The sequence below is a fragment of the Glandiceps talaboti genome, chromosome 16 (genome assembly GCF_964340395.1).
Source record: "Glandiceps talaboti chromosome 16, keGlaTala1.1, whole genome shotgun sequence".
In the NCBI taxonomy this organism is placed as follows: domain Eukaryota; kingdom Metazoa; phylum Hemichordata; class Enteropneusta; family Spengelidae; genus Glandiceps; species Glandiceps talaboti.
This window is the reverse complement of record NC_135564.1, coordinates 13,857,830-13,883,632: the sequence shown is the minus strand read 5'-3', so window position 1 is coordinate 13,883,632 and position 25,803 is coordinate 13,857,830. Positions and strand designations below refer to the sequence as shown.

Below are 25,803 nucleotides of genomic sequence, written 5' to 3'. Positions count from 1 at the left end.
GACCCTTGCATAGATATGCAAATATTTGGCCCTACGTCGATTGACGTCATAGAAATTTCTTTACGATCGTTATTTCGATTCGTTGCTATATTTAGAATACAATATCATGTTCCAAAACAGCCAATCACAGACTCTGTTACTGACACTTCTTTAAAATACAAATGCGCATGAGATATGCGCAGACACTCTTACCGTGTTCTGTGTTGTCGTCCTTTGCTAGAAATGGACGCCGATTTATGTTTAGAGTAAGGTCAAGCTAAGGTATTTCATTCACTTTCGCACCTATTACCGAAGGATCGAGACACAACAGAATTTATCCATGTCCTAAAGGTAAAGAACAAGCGATATTCCGTCTTCAATATGAGCGATTCTGGCCACAGAAGCGTTTACGATGGTAAAATTGCCGGTCTCTATGATCTTGAAGAAACATTAGGCCGGGGTCATTTTGCGATCGTCAAACTCGCAAGGCATGTTTTCACCGGCGAGAAGGTCGCCGTGAAAGTCATCGACAAAAACAAACTAGATGAAGTATCAAGAGCTCATTTATTCCAGGAGGTACGTTGTATGAAACTCGTCCAACATCCACACGTTGTTAAGTTGTATGAAGTGATAGACACGCAAACTAAACTCTACCTGATACTTGAACTCGGCGATGGCGGTGATATGTACGATTATATTATGAAATATGAAAAAGGTTTGGATGAGGACTCGGCAAGGACTTATTTCCGTCAGATAATCCATGCCATATCGTATTGTCACAAACTCCATGTTGTACATCGGGACCTTAAACCGGAAAATGTAGTATTTTTTAAGCAACAGAAAATTGTCAAGCTGACGGACTTCGGATTCAGTAATAAATTTCTACCTGGTGAGAAACTAGATACATCTTGTGGAAGCCTAGCCTATTCTGCGCCTGAAATACTCCTAGGAGATTCCTACGATGCTCCAGCTGTAGGTAAGTTATCATCGAAAAATCGAGATGAACCGCTCCTGACATCTTTATCATAGTTTGACATTTACTAGTGTCATTTCCTTGTCAGACATCAATACGTTATCACTGAGGTGTATGACAAGAGCTATTAATACTAGTAGCATGTATCCTCCTACATTGATGGTCATGAAACCACAGAACAATTCCAATGATGGAGCAAACAATGTGAAACATTACAGTAGTTCTTTTCTATAACTTGTTCTTCCACCTGAATCTGTGTCCTGAAATATTGAATTTTGATTGGGATGGGGTTGGGTAGGGTTACATCTGAAGGATAAAGAGAGGATACAGCTGAACTCACCCACGCCACACAGCTGCTAAACCGAACCAAACCAACTATAACAACCAATTTTATCATTTCTATATTAAGCTTGTTTTTTAAAATGAGTTAGGGTCTAATGTCACATATCGTCAGAATAATGTCATTCGTTTGTTTAGATCAATTACATCCCCATATGTGAAACATGTTGACAATGGAATATCAAATCACATAAAGTACATGAAACAATGAAACATGAAACCAGAGATAAACATCACCATACATATACCTGCAAACAAGGGAAGGTTTAACTATAATGTTTCTTGTTTTCAAATTGACGGGGTGTTTTCAAGAAAATATATGCACAGTGTAACTTAAGTCCATATTAAATGAGGTGTAACAATCAAAATAATACCCCACCCCTTCCATGAACAAATGTCATGGTCCAAGATTTTGTGATATTAAAAGCATAGTGTGTGTTCTCTGATTATCAGTAATTCATTTTTTGTCTAAATTAAACACAACAAGATATACACATATAGACATGTATATTGGTTACTGGAGGAAGAATCTAGTTAGATGTTAGTCCCCAATATTTGTCTTTGTTCAGCCAAGGAAAATACAAGTGACAATCCTTAGGTCGTGAGTATTTTCTGGCTGAATGAAGAAAAATAATGGCGAATAACCTCATTATTCCAGTCATGGTGTAATACCGTAGATTGGGTTTTGATGCCCCTAGCAGTAACTTACCTGACTTTGTCTACTTAATACATTCACCATAATTTGACAGAAATGAAACCACAATCAATAAAAGTAGGCGTTAAAGGTAGTGCTTCAGTTTTATTTTGACTAAAGTTCCTCACATCCAAAGTTTACAAGTTCTATAAAACAGTCAGATGGCTGTTTTCAACACCCAAATTTTAATAGTAATTAAAGTGGTCATATGGATAAGGAATGCGTATTTATTTTGAATTTTTAATTCTAAAATTTTTTTATCATGGCTTCCTACGTGAAGAAAAATGTGAAACAACGAATGGCAAGTTCTTGTTTGTAGTTCAATAAATTGTAAAAGATTGATAAATGTGTAAAATCTTTGTTATCTTGCATACAATGACAAACTTTTTACACATTTTCAAGCTTTTTGCAATGTATTGAGTGACAAACAAGGACTTGGCATGTGTCGTTTCACATTGATTTTTCACACTTAGAAAGCCATAATGAAATTGTTTTATAAATTAGAAATCCAAAATTAATATCCAATCCTCATTCACTATTTATGATCGCGTGTGATCTATCACACAAAGTTGTAGTTTTATATAGTTATACACTCTGAATACTATCAGCTCATAACATTCACTTTGGTTTCACCCATTTGGTTATCTACATAATGAATGACAGGCATAAGACTTTATCGCATCTATAATGGTGTTTGTTTGCATATTCTGTGAGCTGTGAAAGGCTGTGTTACATGCTAGTGTTCAGACATCTGAATGAAGCCATTCACGGCATGTGCGTTAGCGCTGTTTGTATGGTAGATACATTACAATGTATAAGGCCTTTATTAGATTATCCCATGTTATTATGACTTGCTGAGGTATCTTGATGATCATCCCTTTCCAAACAAAGTTGCCTTTAATAGCGCACACACGCTTGTTGGTGAAAATATTTTGAAAACAATACACACAAAAAGTAAACTGTGCTTCATGGAGGTATCAATAACAATTATTGTATTGTCCCACAGGATGTAGACAGACATGTTATTCAAACGACCTTACATTATTTTCATTAAAAAATCATACAAAAATGTAGAGCCAAATATTACAATTATTTTCAGGAGCACGCAAGGCTTATAAGTTTATTCACAGTGATTTTTATTGCGGTAAATCTATAGTAAGAATTGTAAAGTAAGTCAGTTAGCACTTACACAATGCGAAATTCTTGGTAGAACAATGAGGGAAATATTTCGTTCCTGTTGTTGTTGTGTTATATTATGGTTAGCATTGTGTCCTTCTATCTTCTACATACCAAACCTCTCACATACAAGCGTTTGTAGGACTGCTTCATGTCCAATTATTACTACCTTGCTGTTGTTTCAAGTAGAAACATACATTTGCTTGGGCCCAGTGAAGGTTACATTTATATATATATCGCCCACAGGCAATGTACATGATAAAGTGGTACTATATAAAATATTTTGACCTTTTGACAAGTGAACATCATATTTACAGAAAATGAATGTACATTCCTAATATAAACATACATGCCATGTAATGTGATAAAAATATTACAACCGCAGTATGGGTGTTTGCGCCTATCTGATCAGGATGTTATCTGTCCTCATCTTGTTGGAAAGTTAATTACCTAAACCTCAGGTGCAAATGCTCACATATATGTCCAAAATATACAATATTACGCTATATCATAGTACTCCATTTTATATATCTGCATTGAAAATTTTAACCTTGCATACCATTAATTATGACACATTTGTAGGCCTGTATACACCATCACATGTATAACCATCACAGTTACAGTACTGCTATCACACATTACAGATGTCAGACTGTCATACACAGAGACACAGCAATGTTGTGAGATTTTTACAGGCCTATATAGTATATAATCATACAGAAAGTTAAAGTATTGTTTTGAGAACTATGTTTATAAGGCCTGTATGACCATACACACCAAAGTTACAGTTCTGTTATGAGATATTTACAGGTCTGTATAACCATACACTAAATTACAGCATTGCTACGGAATATTTACAGGCCTGTATAACCATACACTAACAGTACTGCTATGAGATATTTACAGGCCTGTATAACCATAAACTAAATTACCAGTTCTGCTATGAGGTATTTACAGATCTGTATAACCCCACTCTGAATTACAGTATTGCTATGAGATATTTACAGGCCTGTATAACCATAAACTAAATTACCAGTTCTGCTATGAGGTATTTACAGATCTGTATAACCCCACTCTGAATTACAGTATTGCTATGAGATATTTACAGGCCTGTATAACCATACACTAAATTGCAGTACTGCCATGAGATATTTACAGGCCTGTAAAATTATTAGATATACCCGTAACCCAGGTCTGTATAACTAAACACTTAGACACAATCCTGCTACATCATGTATTAGATATTACAGGTGTGCATGACCATACACTATGATGCATCACTGCCAGTAGACGTTTACAGGATTCAGTCATAGACAGTGGAGAGGAAACTCCACTGTCTATGCAGGACTGTATTATCCATACACTGAAACACAGTACTGCCATTAGATGTCTGCAGGCCTGTATCACAAAATGGTACAATAATGCATATTATAAGTACAGGTCTGTATAAATATTACATGTTAGGGAGGGGTATGATTCTTTCGATCTTGGTATTGACAGTTTCCAAAAAAAGGTTTGTGTTATGTGTTTGTTTTTTAAAAAGTTTTGTGTGGTGTACATGTATTGTACACTGACCTCTGGGAGTATACATTTCCATTGTTTTCTGTCATGGTGGTGGATAACTTTAATGTGATTTATACTATAATAATTTGCGATGATCTCATGTTCCAATAATGTAAATTGAACCCCCTTGTGATTGACCCTGAGTCAATATTACACAAAGACCATGAATACAATGTAGAAACTGCACACTGCATGATAACCGGAATTGCATTTCAATGTGTCTTTCCTTGGGAAGTGAAACTCTAGAGTAAGCATTCCTGAACCATATGGATGTATGTCTACATACAGTGTACTACATATCACACAGTGCAGGTATAGCTCACACCCATTCTGATTAAAATCCGATGAAGTGTACACAGTGCGATTTGTTTTTGGCTGTTACGTTTGCTGTTGTTTGTTCTTTTGTTAGTACCCATTACATATATCTGACACAATACTGTACGTTTTCCAGAACCCAATCTCGTATGCACGAGTAACCAATCAGAATCTGTCTTACAATTTAATCAAACTTTACGTTTGAAATTGAAAGAACGAGAACCCCCCAAATAGTAATGATAACATCATTGTCTTTGCTCTAGCTCTTTTCGAACAAAGCACTCTAAAATAGTGTACCCATATGTTTCAGCTCATTACACCTATGGTATTGTGTCAGATGTATGTAACAGGCACTCACTAGCGAACAAATGACAGTAAACGTAACAGCCAAAAAGAAATTGCGCCATGTACACTACATCAGATTTTTAATCAGATTGGCTAACGCCATGATGGTGAAAAGGAGTACAAAATGAACATGTATGTTTTCAAAAAGGAAGTGAATTTTTTTATTAAAAAAGTAACAAGTAATTTTAAACAAAAAGTAAAATGCAATCATGACAGTATGTGAAATAGTGCAATGGTGCAGATAAAAAGTAAGAATATAAAAATCATGACTATCACCAGAGAATAGAGAAAAAAGTGAAAGGCTGAGAGTTTGTACTTTTGTCACATCGTCTTTTCTGAATTTTAGCAATTTGAGTAACTTGAGCACAGTAATAGTATTAGTAGATAGAGCGTAATAATACTATTTTAGGAGTTAAAATTTAGCTCTTTTTTTTTAGTAAATCTAGTACAGTAATAGTATTTCGTTCTTAAAATTTATCATTTTTAATTAATTTTAGTACAAAAATATTATCTGTGTAGGCTTATTATTAGTAGTACATTGTATGAAAATGTGAATTCTATACAATAATATTAGTATTACTTTTATTTTCGCAGCGATAAGAATAGTATTCATTGATTAGTTTTTTGATTCTTGAAAAGCAGTCTTAGACATATACATGTATAGTATACATGCATACAATGTAAGATGGCTTTTTAAGAATCAAACTTGATTCGCATGCAATCCCCAGCTGAATACAGGTACAGAAAATAATTGACTATACTCAGTCATGCTCTGCACTCACTGTGTCAAAAGTATTGTCTTTCATAGACCTAAAAAAAGAGTGTTTAGCATTGACCCTGTAAAGTCTAAAACAAGATTTAGGGTGTAATTGCATAGATTTTGTAGAAACAAATGGCCATAGGCTTAACACGCAAGTAATTCCTCCATTTTCTAGTGCCACTTTGACTGTTTGCCACAACACTTTCTCCTTATCTTAATTTGGTTAACCTCAAAAAGGCTTGGAATAAGAGCAGTGAAGAGCACTGATTTATCGCAAGTGTTTGTTGCTATGACAGCCAAGTATTCACTCTTGGCTATCCCTAGTTTCTCATTGCTACATGTATATCACCACTCAAAGAATTAAAATACCAGGCGATGAGATGATGTTATTTTGCTTAGAAGTCTGTAGGAGATATTAACACGGACCTGGGGGGAGGCAGGGACTCTTTGACATTTTCATTCAGTGGAAGTGACATTTTTTGTGTTTTAAATAGATGAAGTGACAAGGATTCGCAGTGTGGAATGTATGAAATCTACCAGGCATGTCATCTGTGGGAATCAGCTGAGTGACAGGCTGTGCTGTCGTGTACTACGTGATCTGTGTTGTCTGAGACTACTTGGTTGTGTCAAACTGTCGGGTGAACTTTGACCTCCAGTCGTAGTGAGACATTACTAAGGTTACGTTACACAAAATGTACATAAGGTTGTTATGTAGTAAGTAGGATGGACTTTGATATGTCATTTAATTGGACAGCCAGCAGAACCAATTAATTTACACACTAAATCCATCAAATTATTTTGGCTTTTCTAAAGATCCTAATTGCTTTTGAAGCCCAGCAGAAATTAGAAAAATTGCCAATCATTGAATCTTTTTCTTTTCAAATAAATTAAAATTTTATTTTACGTTCGTCTTTTCTTGCATTGTTTTAGATATGAAAAATGATAGACCATATGTCGTTGTTGTCAAAATTTGAAAAAAATGAGTGATTGATGATTATGACGTAAAAAAGTATTATTTCAGTCAAATTTACTTTTTATCGTACTTCATGATGTATCTAAAAGACAACAGGCAGCAGCAGTGCAGTTTCAGAAAAGACCGAAATAATCCCAACAACATTACATGTATATGAAATGATATTTCTGTGAGAAGCAAAAATGACTTCCCCATGATTGAAAACACAATAATTATGGAGATAACTCACACATACATGTATAATCTCTGTACTAACAAGGGAAATGATTTCATTAATGAGCTTTAGTTAGATTTTGAGATTTGAGTCTTTCTTTGTTATGTGGGACCCGGGACACAGTATACGCGTACGTGGTGGTTAGCTTCGAGTAATGCAATAGCCCACAGATTGGCTATCTGTTTTTTTTACTCAAATATTTTGACAAATGATGCAGAGTTAGAAGGCCACATTTCTGGGTTAGCTGAGCAGTTATTTGAATGTATGTACATGTAACAGGTTATAACACTGCATGTTATTAGTCTATCATGTGTGAATGAAGAATGTTCGTAGTAATAAATAACAATTTCTAGTCGGTCATAAAAAGATGGAAAGTACGTGTAAGTTCAAAATTTTCCTGACATAATAATACTTTATTTCCACTAGATCAAAAACTATACAACTGAAACTAAAAAATGAGTGAACAACAAAATATTAATACATTTGAACAGATGTGGAAACGAGGACAAAAAATAGTTGAGAAAACAACTAATCAAGTTTGACCTCACTTAATGAAGAAAATTAGACAATATACAAATTTGCAGCAAAAAAACCTAAAAATAATAATGAAAAAATGATACAGAACTTATAGTGTGTGATGATAAATAGTAAAAAAAAAATATTAATATAAAAATATGGCATCTATAATTGTTTTAGGAGGTTGTTGAAGTCTGTTTTAAACTTACTCTGACAAATACTCATATATAAAGGGACTGAATTTCAAATTTGAACACCAGTAAATTTTGTGCTGAAACCATTTCTGTATTTTGGACAGGAGTCAAAGATTATTTCGTCATCAGGGATGCATCACACAGATTTCCACGAAACGTCAGCAAAAATTTGAGATTTGGTTTTCAAAAATATTTTGTCTCAGCAAGTAGAAAGTATGATTTGTATGTAACACTAGTCACTACATGTATCTGTGACTTACATAGAGAAAACTGTGTCAGATATTTCACATTATACTTCTCTGTTCAAGGAAGTAGATCATGCGTATTTAAAAAAAGAGGAATCCATGCCATTAACGGTATCCTCTGAAAACGGTCGTAAGTTGTCGATATATGCCTACAAATTATAATGATTCATGTAACATTCTGTTGGTCCATTTCCTGTCCACCAACTAGATGTATTGGAATATCGATTGAATCAAGGAAGACGACTATTGACTATCTATTTTTCAAGGAATGGTATTTCTGGAAGAAATTAATTTGATTTTTTCGATCTATGAGTAAAGAGCTTCTACAGAAAGGTTGGGTACCACCTGGCAAGTTTCACACATATATATAGAGTTAATTGGTGCTGCTAGCGATATCTTACCTTTCTTTGCATTTTAATTGCGTTCTAGCTTTGTATTTGCATGTAGAGTTGGATACTGTTTAAACAGCTATGCATCACTGTCAAGTCATCAAACAGTACACTGTACAGTTATGCACCACATTTGAATCACCAAGCAGTACATTCGTGTAGTAATGCATTACATTCTAATTATGAAACTATGTACAGGTACCAGCTACATGTAACTAGTTAGTAGTGAGTGGTAGTGCATAGAATATGGAACAAAACACAATGTTATACAAGCTCAATAAATGAACTTCGTTTGTTGAACTTTATTTTCGCGTTTCTAAACAAATTTTGAAAATTTTCACGCCTTTCACGTTGATACATGTAAGTTGATTAAAATCTACTTCTAGTGTGAGATACAGTCTGAGTGCTGGGTTTCCGGTAGTATTTTGATGTGTTTACCATCATCTCAGTAAACAGGTTTGTAAGGTTAGAATTTCATGTTTACCTTTATGTTTTTACATTACATCAGTTGTACTGGTGTGACCGCTACAATTTCCATCATAGTTTACATCATATATAAACGTGTCGATGTCGTACTTGTGAACGTTCATTTAGGAGGAGGGGGAAGGGGAGGGGTTTGTTCTAAAACAAACAAAAGTTCTTGTATTGAGCTTGTGCGGCATTGTGCGATCGTCCCCAAGTGTAGTATCACACTGTACCTACCCTACATATTTATACACTGTTACTTATACTTATTAGTGTAAAGACATTGAGAGCAGGTAGACCCTTTGGCAAGTTTCTACCCATGTAAGGACATGCACTCACTTCACTAGGGATACATGTACATGTACATGTATCTGTCCTTAGCCTTCAATTATGCTGGAATAGTAGTATGGCATCAGTCAAGCTAATATAGTAAGAATTTAACCTTCCCACTACAGCCAATTACTAAATTATGTGTTTAGGGACCTGCAAGTACAAGCTACATGTAGAAATGAAAGACATCTACTCTTCAGTCAATAGTCGGCTCAGAGATAACTGTATGTGTATTTCTTTGGTTTGAAAGATGCACTTTACAAATGTTTTTAGTATCATAAAACTCAAATGATTCTCGTTTAGTGATCTCAAAAAGCTGTTACGGAGTTACCCTTGTGGAACTTTGCTACATTACTTTGGAATTATTGTACCATCAAGTGATAGTAATTATAATATACATGTATGGTCCAATAAGCCGTTTTTCGTCTCGCAGCAGATCTCACGAGACCCCACGTGAGCCATTGCACCCATAGCAACCACGTGGTGGTGGTCAAGCTGAAAGTGTCAAATGCTTACATGTAGCAACTCTTTTGTTCTCAGCATCATCGCACATGGCCACAGCAAAAGCTTGACCACAATCGTATGTTTGACAATCGCTGTTGCTAGGCATATTTGCATATCTCACGAGATCTGCAGCGAGACATAAAAACTCTTTTTAAAAATGTTGTTCTTGAAGATTGATTGTGCTAGTCCAATTCTAATGGCACAGCCAGAAATGATATTATCTGTGAGTTTATTTTGTCTATTTGGATTGGCAGGCTTTGTCCTTTCATGCTTTTGTTTGTTATGTTAGTAGGCAATGTTGTGATAGTGACATTATCATGGAGGTGTACACCATACAACAAGCAGAGAGATTTTGATAGTGATGAAATGAAATGTCAGGGTTCAAAATTAACAGTGTCCAAGACTACCAGTTCTTGTCATGGGGCTACCATTTTTTGCAGCTGGCAGCCCACTCAGGCTATCACTGAATATATGTGAAGATTTAAAGGATGGAAGATTTACAGACTAAAAAGTATTGTCATAACACACATATTTCCAATAGAAGAACTCTGTTTTCAGTTCAGGAATATAGGACTGTTGGTTATCATACTTGGGCCACCACTTTTTGAAATTGGTAGACCACTTGGACTACCAAAGAAAATAATTAATTTCAAGCTGTGAATGTTATGCGTAATTTGCATATCTTGTGGTCATATAGTTATCATTGGACTGTGATCTGTGACATACCAACTGATTGTGTCATGAACATATCCAAGGATACAAGTTACAACTTACTGTACATGTATTTATTTTGGTGGCATGAAAAAATTGGCAGAATGGCAATTTAGGACATTTCAGGGGCACTTTCATTTGGTGGACATATTTTGAGGAAACTTGTCAATATCATGTCATCTGGTCATCCCGCCACATTCTGTGCCACTGTTGTTGATACCTTTCATAACAGCTAAATACAGAAATGTGGCAACTGTAAAGTAATGTAGCAGGACTTATTTCCGTGGACAAGATTTTGCATGTGTTCAGCTAAAATAAATCCAGCACCAACTACAGTATACAAGTGATAAGTAGCCAGGTGTTGTTAGTTGTGCTGCAGTGCCATTGGCACATTTTGAGTCTTGGCAGTTTCCTTTTTGTCAGCTATTTCTACTTTATCATGTTATCAAAATATAAATTTACAATTTTGAGGTTTATTAACAAATATACATCAACTTTGACAGGTACTTCAAGGCATGATGAAGTAGGTGGAAAAATGAAAAGTACATGTACCAAGCTATCAGAAAAGAGCTAAATGACAAAATTTTCTTAATTCGCAAGAGAATATGTTGGAAAATGTATTTGTTAAGTGATGTTGATTTTTTTTTTTTTAATTCCAAAGGGATAGATTTTAACATATATACAAATGTATATGTTCGTATTGATTACATAGGGTAACTGTTATGGCTTACTTTGAAGAAAGGTCAGTTCAGGTCAGTCGTGACAGTGTGGGATGGAATTAGTATTATATATATAGGATTATGTGAAGGATTTGTATAAATTTACAAATCACATTTGTATGTCTGCTTAGTGTGGGGGCGTTTGACTTTTGATATTTACAATGTATGTACATTGTACCGTTCTAATGTTTTGAGGGATTTTGAAGTCAAAATAATACACTGTAGTCTCTACTCAAAGATGGCTAAATAAACGCACAAGCAATGTTTTCAGAAATACATTACAGTAAGTAGGAAATATCCACCATAGATTTCTCAGGTGTTTCACTCAAGAACACCCCTCTCCCTCCACACCTTCTCCACCCACTAGAAAACATGGCACAAGATGAAAATAAATGCAGATTTTAGCAGATTTTGTCCTGCTTCCCCAGGGGTTTTTCGCCCACGCTTACATCATTGGGAGTTTCATGACCATTTTGCAAGAATAGATGATAAAGAGAGATAAAACGTGGAAAACCATAAGATGTATAAAATATAACGACATCATATGTACTATTTATAATATGAATTCCTCACCTCCCACACACATTTCATCAAATAATGTCTCTCGGACTCCACAGACTCCAGTCTCATTATTTCTGTAAATGCAAGTTAGCTTATATGTATTATTAAACCAAATATTTATATCCGATTATTAATAGATATAAAGCTTCTAGAGAGATGCAAAATTTATCAGAATATTTTTGTGTACTAATGGTGCAATTTTTTTTCACAAATTTTTTTTCGTGGATATGAAAATAACTTTTCTTAATTTGCTTTATAAATATGAGAATATGATTTTGAATATTAATGAGATGACTATTAAACCAAAAATTGATTTCAAATTATCATAAAAATATAGTTGCTAAAGAGTTACAGAATTATAAAAAAATCAACTAATTTTACGACAATTTTTTTTTTCAAGTATTTTTAATTGATGTAAAAGTATATGTTGTTAATTTAGTTTGAATGTACTCAATGTTGAAGGGTTTTAAGTAAAAATGGTACTTGAAGTGAAATTTTGTGAAGATTAAAGGAAATGAAATGAAAGAGGACAGTTTTACGATTGACAGACATTGATGACAAGAGACAGGTAGCTTCAGTAGGGAATACTTTCAAAGCCCTAAAGATGACAGTGGATTGTGCGAAACTCGCATAAAAATAGACGTGAGATTTAGAGTAATGGGTTTAATGACGTCAATGTTATATACCGTTCTGGTGTATATGCAAAGTAGAATGATGGTGAATACGACTGCTAAGTGCAGCTGTTCACTTTAACACATTGAAGCCGGCAACTGCTCCTGATATCAGCTGTGATGTTCTATTACTAGTATTAGAGGAGTTTGGCATCTTGGCACGACATGCCTGCTCGTTTAGGCGTCAAATTTGCTCAAAAGAGTAGATGTCATTGTAACTCAAAATGTTGATGGATTTTTTTTAGTGCCACAACCACGTAATTTTTACAGATAGCGATAATTTTTAAAAGAAACATGAGTGGTTTGATGATGAAAAAAATATGTACAAATTTATGTAGTTACATTTGTAGATGGATAAATGGATGGATAGCTCCGTAAAATAGGTAATAAAACAGATTTTTCATGAATGTCTGTCTACTATTATGACAATTCATGGCCTTTAAGTGAACATCAAAATTGCTCTGAAAGCATTCTAAAAAAACATCAAAGTGGCATTAACCACTTTATGATTTTGTTTTAAAGTTTCCATCAGTTTCCCACGCCTCACGGACTGTCGTAACCAAAAAAGGACTTCTACATGTACATCTGTAATAAACATAGTTTTCCTGGCAGGCTGCCTATCACAAGACATTTCATTTAAGTCTGTTCATGTCACCTCAAAGTTATGTACATGTAATACTGTTACTGAGTCAGCAGAGATTGTAGTAAGACTAGAATAAACTACAACATTCATTTGAATTGACCTTTGACCCAAAGAACTTTAAAATTGCAATGTGACTGTATATTTTATTATTCCATAGATTATGTTCTTCATTCAGCTGGTGCTGAGAATGTTCACGAATGACAGTCTTGTCATTACAAGTGACAGATGTTGTGAGAAAACCCTTAGGTCACAAGTATTTTCTGACTAAAGAAAAATATTACAGAATAATATAGTTATATATGTACCAACCCAAGATTACTTTAAGAAGAAAATCCTGGCAATTTTGAACATTTTGACTAGTGTTTCATGAACACAGAATATAGACACACATTGTTATGACATAATGCGATCAGAAAATAAATCCCCCATTTTGTTTTTGAACTCGTAGTCGACTACGTACAGCTTTGCTTGCATTTGTGATACTATGTAGTTTGAACTGTTTTCAGTTTACAAAACATTGTATTCTTGTCAATACTAAATAACAGGAAATACATGGATTTCAGACAATATTCATACTTAATCTTGATCAAATGTACCACATAATAATGATTTATTACACCTCAGTGGGTTCTTCCACAAGCTGTCATTGGTTAGAATCGAATCATGTGACTTTCTTTAAATAGACTATTGCCCGGCAGGAATTATCTCGACCGTTGCGCATCTACTCTGTGCATGTTTTCCAGAGTTGTACTCAAGATGACAAAATCACTACAGTGAAACACAGAAGCTTATTTCTTTGCAGAAATTTGAATAAATATAATTACAAATGAGCTGTGGGGGACTCTCTACATGATAATTGATGATCACGCAAAAGTCCACTTATAAATGTACAAATTCTGATATACCCGGTACATTAAAATTTAAATCATAAAAACACACATATTGTGATATTATACATCCAGATAAATAAAATAATTTACTGTTAGGCAGAAAAATTGTCTCTGTAATTGTCTATGAAGTGTTAAAAAATTGTAGCCTGCTTCACATGTTCAAGTAACGAATTCCAGAGATTTCCACCTTTGTGACTAATTTGTGGATCTATTTCTGGGAGAACTGTGGAAGGTTGGACCTGAACAGGTCACCGTGAATTATCACTCATAAAAGTAATTAGTAACTTTGGTTGTAGTAACAGGAACTAACCTCGGTATTTACTCCCGCAAATATGTATATTATTTATGTTACTTTTGGTAACCTCAAGACGGTAACTGTTTGTGATTTTATTTTTTGTAGATGTTTGGAGCCTTGGTGTTTTATTATACATGCTAGTAACTGGATGTCCACCTTTCAATGAAGCTAATGATAGTGAAACATTAACAATGATTATGGATTGTAAATATACCCTGCCTGATTATCTATCAGAGGAATGTAAGAAGTAAGTATTCGTCAACTCTCAGCCCTCTCCTAGCCATTACTTAGACTCTCTAGATATTTGATGAAGTAGTCACCAAAGTCAAGTAGAATTGCTCTTTACAATGACAGCTGTCTTACAAAATTGACAACAGCCATGCCTGCTGTAATATAGACCAGTCACTAGGGTATTGTAGAAAGGGATGTGCTTGAAGGAGCATAAGCCGAGTTTGCATGTTTGAGGGATGAGTTTGCTGCAAGAGTCTCAGGAAATATGCCCACAGAATTTTCACAACTTTTGGAAATGCCATACCCGGTAATATCCTTTTTAAGGGCAGTCTACATTAGCTCCTGACAGGGAACGTATTCCGTACTACAATGTACTCCGTTACTCTACTCCCAGTCTAGTCAAGGTCCCAACAAAAGGTGTCAAGTGTGTTTGAAAGTCATGGTGAGCGAAAAATGAATGGCGCATGTCAGTAGTAATCCATCACAAATTGACAGACTGTCGTCATCGCTAATTAATACATTTGATACAGCTGTTTTGACCATGTTTTGACTATCGCGGGAATTTAGCATGTAATGATGATATGCAAATGTCCAACTCCTCCAGTCTGTTTAAACTAAGATCGTGTGGGGATGCGAGGATGTCATCATGTTTATATGAACACTGTGGGAGGGAGCACAGAATTATGTGCGCTCGTTGGGGATCTTGACTAGACTGGGAGTAGAGTAATGGAGTACATTGTAGTACGGAATATGTTCCCTGTCAGGACCTAGACTAGTGTAAGGGGAATGACACTTCAAGAAATAAAGACATTTCCATAAACTATGGGTTCTGGAAAGTCATTTCAGGATTTCATGTTCATATTCATTGTTCAACCTTGAATACATTTCTGCTGACTCCCATGAGGCAGTGTGGCCCTCAGTAAAGATATATGTACCTTACAAAGGCACAGCTCAATTTGATGATTCTCTGAAATTGCAAGTAACTGTAGGTAATGTGGAAGTATGAAATGGCTCTCCAGAACTCACAGTTTATGAAAATGTCTCTATTTCCTGGAGTGGCGTTCTTCTTAAAGGCTGCACTGCCTTTTTGAGCTTGTCACAACTGAATACAAGATATCTGTAATATTCTATAAGCATACTTTAAAGTCACTTACTACTGGCAGAATGCAAACCTTGGAGAGTGGTATTTCAGGTATAATGTATAAATGATTGAATGATTTAGTATACTGTAATGTGTATGAAAATCTTGAGGCAACCTGTTTTATGCCACCATTGAAGTGTGTTAATAATGTTAGGAGATGATTTATTTTGCCACTAAAGTTGTATGTCAACCTTTATATTAATTTTTATTCATAGATGATTTAATCAATGTTTTATTGAAGTGTTTTCACTCTTAGTGAAAAAAATGTGATATTGTTGAGTGTATTGATATGCCGTTCTAGCAGTTCATACGGTTGTTTGGCATTTGTTGTAGCCAGTGTGCTCTCTAATGATAGCCAAATTTTTGTTGTTGTGGGTCGGTATGATAAAAACTGCCATTTCTTGTGAGTCACCACATAGTAAGAGATAGAGGAACACAAAATTTTTGTGTGTCACTAGAAATTGTGTGCGTCAGTGGTGCGTCAAATTGGCTTAGAGGACACACTGGTTGTGGCAGATAAAATAGTAATTACGTGAATATACCTATTAAAGGCATGACTGCCCCTATTTTGCATATGACTGACTGTATGTTTTGGAGGTGGATAACCACCTTCAAAATATCTCAAAATTGTGATAATTTCGTACCATTCCTAAATGTTGTTTAATTTTCCATGTATCAAATTCATAGGTACATGTACGTGCATGTTACCCACAAAATGTGCACATAACCACAACTTTTGTGTTTATATCTTGGCAGTCTTATAAAACAGATGCTTATACGAGATCCTGAAAATAGGGCAACTCTCGATGACATTGAAAATGATCAGTGGTTAAAGAAAGGTAACGTGTTTCCAATTGAAAACGTACCCCTTATACGAAGAGAAGATATCACAGGGTTAGATCACGAAGTGGTTTTGGATAAGATGATAAAAGGCAACATAGCTGACAAAGACACAATTTTAAGGTAAGTTAAAAATAGACTCAGGAGATGCACAGACACTGAATTGTTGTCATGGTAACATAAGCCATATTAGTAATCCTGGCTTAAGTTGTCCTCCGTTGATGTAACCATGGTAACATGAGTTGTCATCTGCTGTGTTTTTTCATTGATAAGACAACAGGTAATGAAATAATTTAATGAGTTTAGCATTTGTGTCATTGAAAGTTTATTTTTGGTAACACTGATTGAAGATGAATTAAGGTTGCTGTCATTATGTCTATTGGAAATGAGACTAGACTGGTTTCCTAGCAACCAGGTAATGTGTTTTGCAAAAGACACCAGTAATCAGATGTCATGTAAATTAATACTGAATGAAATTAAATTTGAAAAATTAAATCTCTTTGAGTAAACTGATAATTATTTACTTGAATATAAAGTCCATGTTTCTGACCTTAGCTGCAGGTGTGCCATTGTGTGTGTGTGTGTGTGTGTGTGTGTGTGTGTGTGTGTGTGTGTGTGTGTGTGTGTGTGTGTGTGTGTGTGTGTGTGTGTGTGTGCGTGCGTGGGTGCATGCGTGCGTGCGTGCTTGCATGCGTGTAGAGTGTATTAATGGAAGTTGGGAACAAGCATGGCTATTTGCTCATAGCAATTGCATTTCTTTCATTTTTTCATAATAACACAAATTAAGATATACTCTGATACAGTGCATAATCTAAGGTGGTTTAATTTTCATGATAACAGTCACATTTAGTGCATGATCTAAGGGGTTTTAGCATTCATGTATGTTCATTAGACCACAAAGTATTGAACTTGTTATTAAATTCACACAAAATCACTTGTTACATGTATGTGCTGTTACAGTTTAGAATATTGATAGAGCTGACATTATGAATTATATAGCATGAAGTACTCTCAGTGCTACAGTGGTAGTTGTCATTTGATGTCATTGATTGTATTTTGTTGATCCATATCTGTATTTGTTTTGCTGTCTAGGTCACTAAAGAGCGATGCTTATGATCATATAGCGGCCACATATTACCTGCTAGCTGAACGTAGATTAAGACGTCAGCATGAAGTGAAAAAGGGTAAAAGTAGCAGTCCATTTAGTGCTTACATTAACAAGACCAACCTAGAACCTCTAGCACTATCACCTCGGTAAGTCCAGTTACTAACAAACACCATATTTCGGTTATCGGAAAGACAAAAGATTGTATCGTTTGGCCACTAGAAGCGCTGTTTGCAGGCAGGGATTGAACCAAAAGGGAGGGGCATCTTAGTTGAGTACTCTACCCTCATTATAAAGATAATTGTCATTTGCCAGTGTTTCACAGCAAAAGTTGGTTACATTTTCATGTTGATATTTGAATGTTCTGATCTGCGAGTTTGTCTGTTCCGAAAGTTGTCTCCGCGATTTTGACAATGTTTCAATTGTTTGTTTACTAAGAGCACCAAGCGTGAACAGTGCCGAGAGTCCACAAGAGGATCTATTGGTCAACATCGCAGCTCAACACCTGGTATCACTACCAAGTAGTCAACCAATCACACTAGCGCAACACCTGGTGTCACCAAGCAGTCAACCAATCACGATAACGCAACAATTGGTATCGCCATTAGCAAGTCAACCAATCTCAATACCTCTCTCACAGACACCACCATCATCTATCTCATCGTCTCAAGAAGAACTATGTGGTAGTCCATTGGGTGGTAGTCCAAGACGAGGACTAATGTCAAGAGATCACCTGACAATTGTACCTAGACATGGTAGAAGTATTGTCAAGGAAGGAGTTAGTGTCTTAATGGTGAGTAGAAAAGTGTTAAGAAACATCTTATTTTGTGTTTTGTTGTTTTTGTTCTCACCCACCATGTGCTTGGAAGAAATGTACTGTGTGACTTCTGTCACGAGGTTAGTTTTAACGTGGTTCCCCAGACTCCCATTTGGGGTGGTCTTGTAGGCAGAGCCCCCGTGGCGAGAGGTTTGGTAACCGAGACTAGTAAGTGAGTTCAAATTGTTGAATATGTACAAAGCACAGCTACCTGTATTGCTATGAGTCTAGGACTACAGTTACATGAGTCTTGTGTCCCTTACCAGTCATTTAGGTGATGTGGGTTCAGATCCCACCACTGCCACCAATGTAATGCAATCAGGTTCTCATCATTCCTTGATAGTGGTTTGATTCAGTGGGTACGGTAAGACAGTGCTTCAGAGTACACTCCACCAAACACTGCTACCTTTATTGTGATGAGTCTAAGACTAAAATGTGTATGGTTATAAGTGTCTCATATCCCCTACCAGTCAATATCGGAAGTTTTATTTAAATCCCACCACTGCCACCAATGTAACAGAATCAGGTTTTTATCAGGCGCTTGGTAGGAGTTTGACTAGTGTTTGATGTATTAAATAAGAAAGGCAACACCAGAGTTATAGAGTACACTGCAAACCACTACAGTAACTTCTTTGTAGTCTAAAACTAAAGTACATGTAACATGCCAAAGAACAATGAGGCCCACATCCCTATGCAGTATTCAGAGAGAAGTTTATGAACATCGTAAACAAGGAAACTTCTGCTGAAGATTTAGTTTCACTTATTTTTCCTGGAAAACAAAAACTTGAAAATAAGTAATAGCTAAAACACCTTCTTCTATATATAAGTACAATGCACAGGGTTTAGAAATGGTAAACATTAATCTTTGGGAAGTAGTTGAAGACTCCTAAAATGGCCAAGTTGTTGTCGAGTGGTAAAAAATATCTAGGTTTTACAGTACATGTACATATATATGTGTAGAGTATGTAGTATGTTTTATTTCTGTACTTTGGCCGCAGGCCTATGGTACGACAAATACCAAAATTATGAAAAGAATATACAAAGACAGAGGAGCCATAATTTACTCACACCTCCAACCTTTTCTGGCGTCTACAAAATGAGTAGAAGACATACTTAGATAAATCCAACAATATAGTAGCATTTTCAACTTGCATTAAACTGATAAATTTCCTGTATGAGGGTTCGTTGTAGTAATATAAAGGTAAGTATTTTCTCCTTAAATCGGAGTACAAGTTACAAACCAAGGTAAAGTGGTATTCATTTTCCACATCACCTGTTTTGCAAAGATTACAAGTTCGTCTATCTCTAGGTATTCCCAGTTTACGACCCGCTTCTATGTTTAAATTCAGTTGAAGACTCCTAAAATGGCCAAGTTGTTGTCGAGTGGCAAAAAATATCTAGGTTTTACGGTACATGTACATATATATATGTGTGTAGAGTATGTCACAGTGGAATGTAGAACTCACAACCGTGTGTTGTTGTTGTTGTTGTTTTTTTGAGGAGGAGGAAGAAGAGCATCGTGTGAAGTATTCAATGATGGCCATTGAAGAAGAAAGTGAGGGACATTCATCGGATGGGTCTTCATCTGGTGGCGACCAGTCACAGAAATTACATTTACCAAGCATGGCTGGGTCACGGTCATTGACCTGCCGGAAAAGTCAACCTTTATTACAAATTAATGAGGAAGAAGAAGGTAAGAGATCAGGTATAACAACTTTAATTTATCAAATTATTGTTAAGTAATTAGTAGTTAAGTAGTTAATTACTGCAGTTAGTTGAATTGTTGCTGACTTGCTGTAATTTAGTGACTGAAGTCTTGTTGAAGGGGAATATTACTATGGGTTCTTAAGATTCATTTCATGATTTGACATCACCTATAATTACTTACGATTTCAGAAAAACCATCAAGTTGATCTTCTGCCTTTATAGAGTATCTTTGCTATGGGCCAATGCATGATGGGTGTCGGCAGAAGTGATACACTGTACAGTATTGAATCACCTGTGGGTAAGCGTACATGTGTAGCTGTACACACAGTGCAGACTAGTGTTGGTTGTCTGATCAAAAATATAACACTCAAGTTATAGCTAGTGCAGCTACTAATTTAAAAGTCTGTTTCTGATCATAGTGCTGATTTGTGAGTTTATCTGTTTTTTTCTGTGAACAGGAGAATCAGATGACGATATGTTATTAGGAGGTACGTCATTTCCATTGACTGGTCGCCCCAAATCACGGCAAACCATAGCATCACCGGAACTCATGAGACAAAAATTTAAGCAACCAAAGCTGAAAGCCAACAATGCAGGAAGAGCCAGCAACTATAGTTCCTCGGATGCCAGCGACGACGATTCTGACAACAGACGGCGATGCGAACATGATATCATCAGGCGGAAACATCGTCGAGGAAGTAGAGATGGTCCTCCTGGTGGTGGTGGTGGTGGTGGTCATGGTGGTGGGGGTGGTGCAAACAACCATGGGACAAGTCAACACAGTGGTAGTAAAAGTGGAGGTGAGACTACCGACAAGACCGGCACTACCAACAACACTGTAAACAACACAGGAAGTGGAAACAAGGAAAAGAAAAGTAATGAACTGAGAGACAGTTTAAAAACAAGTAATTTGAGTGTAAATTCAAACAGTAGTAATTTTAGTACAAGTAAGTATGCTATAGACCCTAGCAATACCACGCCAAGTGATTCTGATGACCAAATGAGTGAAAATTTCCAGAATCGAAAAATCTCATGGTCGAAAAAGGATTTCCCCGATATTTCTGAAAGTAAGATGCTGATCCTTCCTAAAGATGAATATTCTAAAGAAGAGAACGTCAAGTATGATGAGTGCAAGGGAGACAAGAGTAAAATTGGATGTACGTGTATGTGTGGAGCATTCAACAGAGAGATTAATAGTAACACTAAAGTGAGAGAGGAGGCCCTCAAAGTTGAGATGAGGAGAACTAATTTGCATAGCAGCCAGTGTAGTCTGCATAATGGTGGACAGACACCAAGGGTTAATCAAAGCAATTGTTGTAGGCTCATCTGACTAGCACCAGACACTGTCAGTGAAGTGCCAGTAGTATAAGTAAGTGACTGACACTGGCCAGTTTGGTGGGGATGGGGGTGTAATTATTAACATTTTAACGTTAGTATGTCAGTTTACCTAATGAGATCATATTGTCTTTATACTATTCTAGGGCACACCAGGGGTGCATTTGATTATGTAACACAGGGAGCCTTAAGGCACCTGAAGTTGCCCCAAGTTGTGTTTGATTACTGCGTGACATCAAACTCTGGTTGTCCCAAGTCGACTTTCCTTGCAGAACAGGGGAAGCTTGGGAATAGACCATGACCTGACCTGACTTGACCCAAGATCAGGATGACATATGATTGGTTATTTTTATCAATTTAATTAACATATAATTATATATCTTTTCAAGAGCACTGTCCATATTTTAGGATAGGATAACATATTCCATTTCAAATGTGTCTAATATATTTGGAAAAACAGACCATTTTATTTATTGTGAATCACAGATTTACAGTGTGTATTTTGGGTTCCCCAGGGTACACAAAATGCACTGGGGTCTTCATGTGACCCGAGGCTTCAAGTGACGTCATTTGCCCTGACCTGTGGCTCCCTGGGGATAATTGAAAGCACCCCTATACTCTATAATAGGTCACACCAGTGTAGGTATGTTCACATACCATAATTTTATAACAATTGGTACACCATATAAAGGCATGTCTATATAAGGGTATGTCTATATAAGGGCATGTCCATGTGTGGGCATTCAGTGTACCATATAAGGGCATGTCCATATGTGAGTATTCAGTAGACCATATAATGGCATGTCCATATATGGTTATTCAGTACACCATATAAGGGCATATCCATATATGGGTATTCAGTACACCACATAAAGGCATGTTGGTACAGCATATTAGCTGATGCAAGTTCAACCCTGGAAAGCAATGTTTTCAGTATTGGTAGTTCTTCACAAGAATGCTTTTAATCTGTGTCACTTTCTGATGGATTTATCATACCTAATGAGAATTCATTCATAAGTAGATTAAATTTAACTTATCACTTGGTAATATGTGTATGTTTAATCATGTCGTGGTCTGTTTTCACACAGATATCCCCAAACTATTATAAATTTGGTAACGCTTTTTGCATACCAAGTTATGCAGAGATGCATATGTAATGTGAAATTACGTTTTGGTCGTAAGGACCAAACAACTATGATAATGGTTATCCCCCTGGAATTGGTATTCAACACAGTTACACTGTATGTGTAGATGAGAGGAATGAACAGGTAGTCAGTGATTATCAGATGCGAACTTTAGTATTCAGCTTGTATGTCCCAAAATTCCAATGAATGTAACCAGATTATACCCAAGGTGTACGGAAGTACAAGCATAAATTACTCCAAGAATTGTGAAAAAAAAGCCTAAACCTGAGATATTCCATGTGTAACACTATAACTGAACATAGTAAATTTTATGACCACAATAACCTGAAATATACCCAAAATACACTAATTAAAGCAAAATTAAAATCTACTCAGATTTAATATATGAACTGTATGGAAATGTAGATACCTGTATCGGAATCGGATTGATAGGGTGACGCAGTATCAGTCACAGTGCTTGCCAGATTTCTATCAAGTTAATTGTTACTATAGTTACCAAATCCCAGAGGTTTTATTGGGTGTTGTTATGCAGTGTAACCAAATGTAACACTTTTATAGTGTGCTGTTGTATAACATGTGATGTACAGCTGGCTGTATAATCCTTGACCTTTGACACTACATATGTAAATGTGATCGTGAGTAGTCCAGGGAATGAGCGTTCTAAAAATATGAAATTGTAGAAAGAATGGTCTGAAAGTTCTTAGCAACAATTGAAAAAAAGTCCCTGGTAAATGTAGAGAAAGTTCATAGCAACCAAAGAGAAGGTTCCTAGTAGCCATAGAGAAAGTTCTTGGTAACCTTATAGAAATTTCCTAGTAACCATTGAGAAAGTTCATAGCAAACATTAAGAAAGTCCGTAGCAACCCGAGAGAAGGTTCTTAGCAACCAGAGAAGATATTCATAGTAAACATAGAGAAAGTTCCTAGTAACCAGACACAAAGTTCCTAGTAACCACACAAAGTTCCTAGTAACCACAGAGAAGGTTCCTAGCAACCATAGAGCAGGGTCCTAGCAACCACAAAGAAGGGTCCTAGCAACCACAGAAAAGGGGACTAGCAACCACAGAGAAGGTTCCTAGCAACCATGATCCTAGACATAGACACTGCCACAGAGAATATTATGAAAGTTTTGTATTGTAAGTGAAGTTCTTGAACAGCGTTGCCTAACACAGCAGGTAAATCTATATTTTCTAACTATTCCCATAATTTTTCCAAAACTTCTTGCGCACAAGTACAAGTGAGAAATTTGATGAAGTTCTAAATTAACGATTAAAAGTTTGTGAAGAGAGTAAAATACAAAATAGAATGTTGTAAAGAGATAAAAGAGGTTCTGAATGGTAATATATGTTGTTGTCTTCTAATGTTATTATTTATTTTGTGTGGTAAAGTCTCGGCAAAATAGAAATTTGTCTCGGCCAAGTTTAAGAGAACCAATAGCTGCTACTTTTCAGTTTTTCGGTAATTTTTGCCCCTTGACAAATTCACAAAACTGTACTTAATGACTTTTCTGTTAGTCGTTTGATTGTAGTCTGTACACTGGCTTGATGTCTGATGAGGTACAAGCCATTCACTTTTCGTCAGCAGGGATTCTGATCATGTTTGATCACTACGCAACCATACACGCTTCAACAAATATGATGTTATAAAAAGCAAAATTTATGAAAAAATAATTTCAATTATCAGAGCTTTAAACACCATGATTTCAAATTTATGACAGGGAAGTAATGTCTCTGTTACAATTTATGTTTGTAAGCACAAGGTCCTAGGTGTTGCGTTAGAGTTTGTGTTGAACCAAACGCCCTGTGAATAACAATTTTACTAGCCTCAGAAAAGTAGCGTTACTTGCTGTTTGCTATATCCTAACTGACATTTTGATTTTGAATTTCGCTGTTTTTCCCATGTCTATAATTATAGCTGTGTTCCACTGGTCTAGAAGCCATGCCTTGCCACACACAATTTTTGCAAAATATTAGCGTACTTTTGAATAGAAGACAACTTATGTAACGGTAATTAGAGTGAGGTCGCATTTCCATGGCGACACCTAATTGTAGATACAGCATGTGAGGTGATGGCACGATTTAAATATGTCTTATTATGTATTCGACCAATGACGGCCCATACAGCAATGCCATTCTAGACCAATGTGACACAGCTATCATTGTAGACCAGGAAAAGACAGCGAAATTCAAAATCACAATATCAGTTAGGATAGCAGACAGCGTAGTAGCGCTAGTCCTTCAAGTCTACAGGCAGGCTACAATTTTTTTTACAGAAATTTTGTATTTTGTGATTTTTGAAATATATATTAGTTTGTGGTATTCACATAGAAAGGTTAAGTTACAAGCAATGAGTTTGGTTGGTGTACCATAGTTTTGTTCTTGTAGAGAAATCCGTTTCATCATTTCATCCTTCCCACCTTCACCTTCCTACATCAGGAGAGTTAAAAAACTGACATGACATAGTCAAATGAGTTAGTGTATAGAACAGACACATTGAATCACTACATATACCTCTCGGCTGTTTTATTTGTGATAAATTATTTTTTATTCTGTTTAAAGACACAATTTTTTTGAGTGTTTTTAATATATATAAATATATAATATACAGATTACTATCGGAACCTGTTTTTTTTTTTATGTGTTTTTAGCTCAACTGGTAACAAGTTGAATAACAGATATAGAAAACACGAAAAAAAAAGGGTCCGGAAGCATAGCTATGTGAACCATTGCTGTAGGTGTGGAAGAGGTGTTGAAGTAGTTAGTTTATATGTGGAGAAGTGGGATTTTTATACAGATTTGATTTACGAATGCAGCTCTTCTCAAATGAGTTGAGTTCTCATTCACCACAACTCCTATTTACTGTATACGATGTTCTTGAAGTTTCTGACTTGATCTGTTAATCGTGTAGTAAACAGTGTGTCAGCCAGGTTTACTGGGTTTTTTTGCACAACTGAACCATGTTCTTATAGTGCTATAGGAATGGCAAAACATCTGTCCGTGTGTGTGTGTGTGTGTGTGTG

General features: G+C 35.9%; 2 protein-coding genes across 5 annotated transcripts in view; one reads left to right on the top strand and one right to left on the bottom strand.

Annotated features, from left to right (window-relative positions):
- Window positions 1-987, bottom strand: part of LOC144447309 (putative methyltransferase DDB_G0268948) — a 38,598-nt gene extending 37,611 nt beyond the window's left edge. Inside the window, exons 1-2 of the mRNA XM_078137247.1 lie at window positions 866-987; window positions 193-324 (exon numbers count right to left, since the gene is read on the bottom strand). The gene's annotated coding sequence lies outside the window, so the exon portion shown is untranslated. The remainder of the gene's footprint in view (window positions 1-192; window positions 325-865) is intronic.
- On the top strand, window positions 186-25,803 carry LOC144447308 (uncharacterized). Of its 4 annotated transcripts, XM_078137243.1 has the most exons (8): window positions 186-955; window positions 14,570-14,711; window positions 16,593-16,799; window positions 17,769-17,930; window positions 18,220-18,302; window positions 18,390-18,574; window positions 20,099-20,291; window positions 20,764-25,803. In XM_078137243.1, exons 1-8 carry the CDS (start codon window positions 361-363, stop codon window positions 21,633-21,635), a joined length of 2,439 nt encoding a protein of 812 aa, XP_077993369.1. In that variant the 5' UTR covers window positions 186-360; the 3' UTR covers window positions 21,636-25,803. The 4 variants fall into 4 exon arrangements, with proteins under 4 accessions (XP_077993369.1, XP_077993366.1, XP_077993368.1 ...); XM_078137240.1 differs by having other exon boundaries at window positions 18,220-18,574; window positions 20,102-20,303; XM_078137242.1 differs by having other exon boundaries at window positions 18,220-18,574.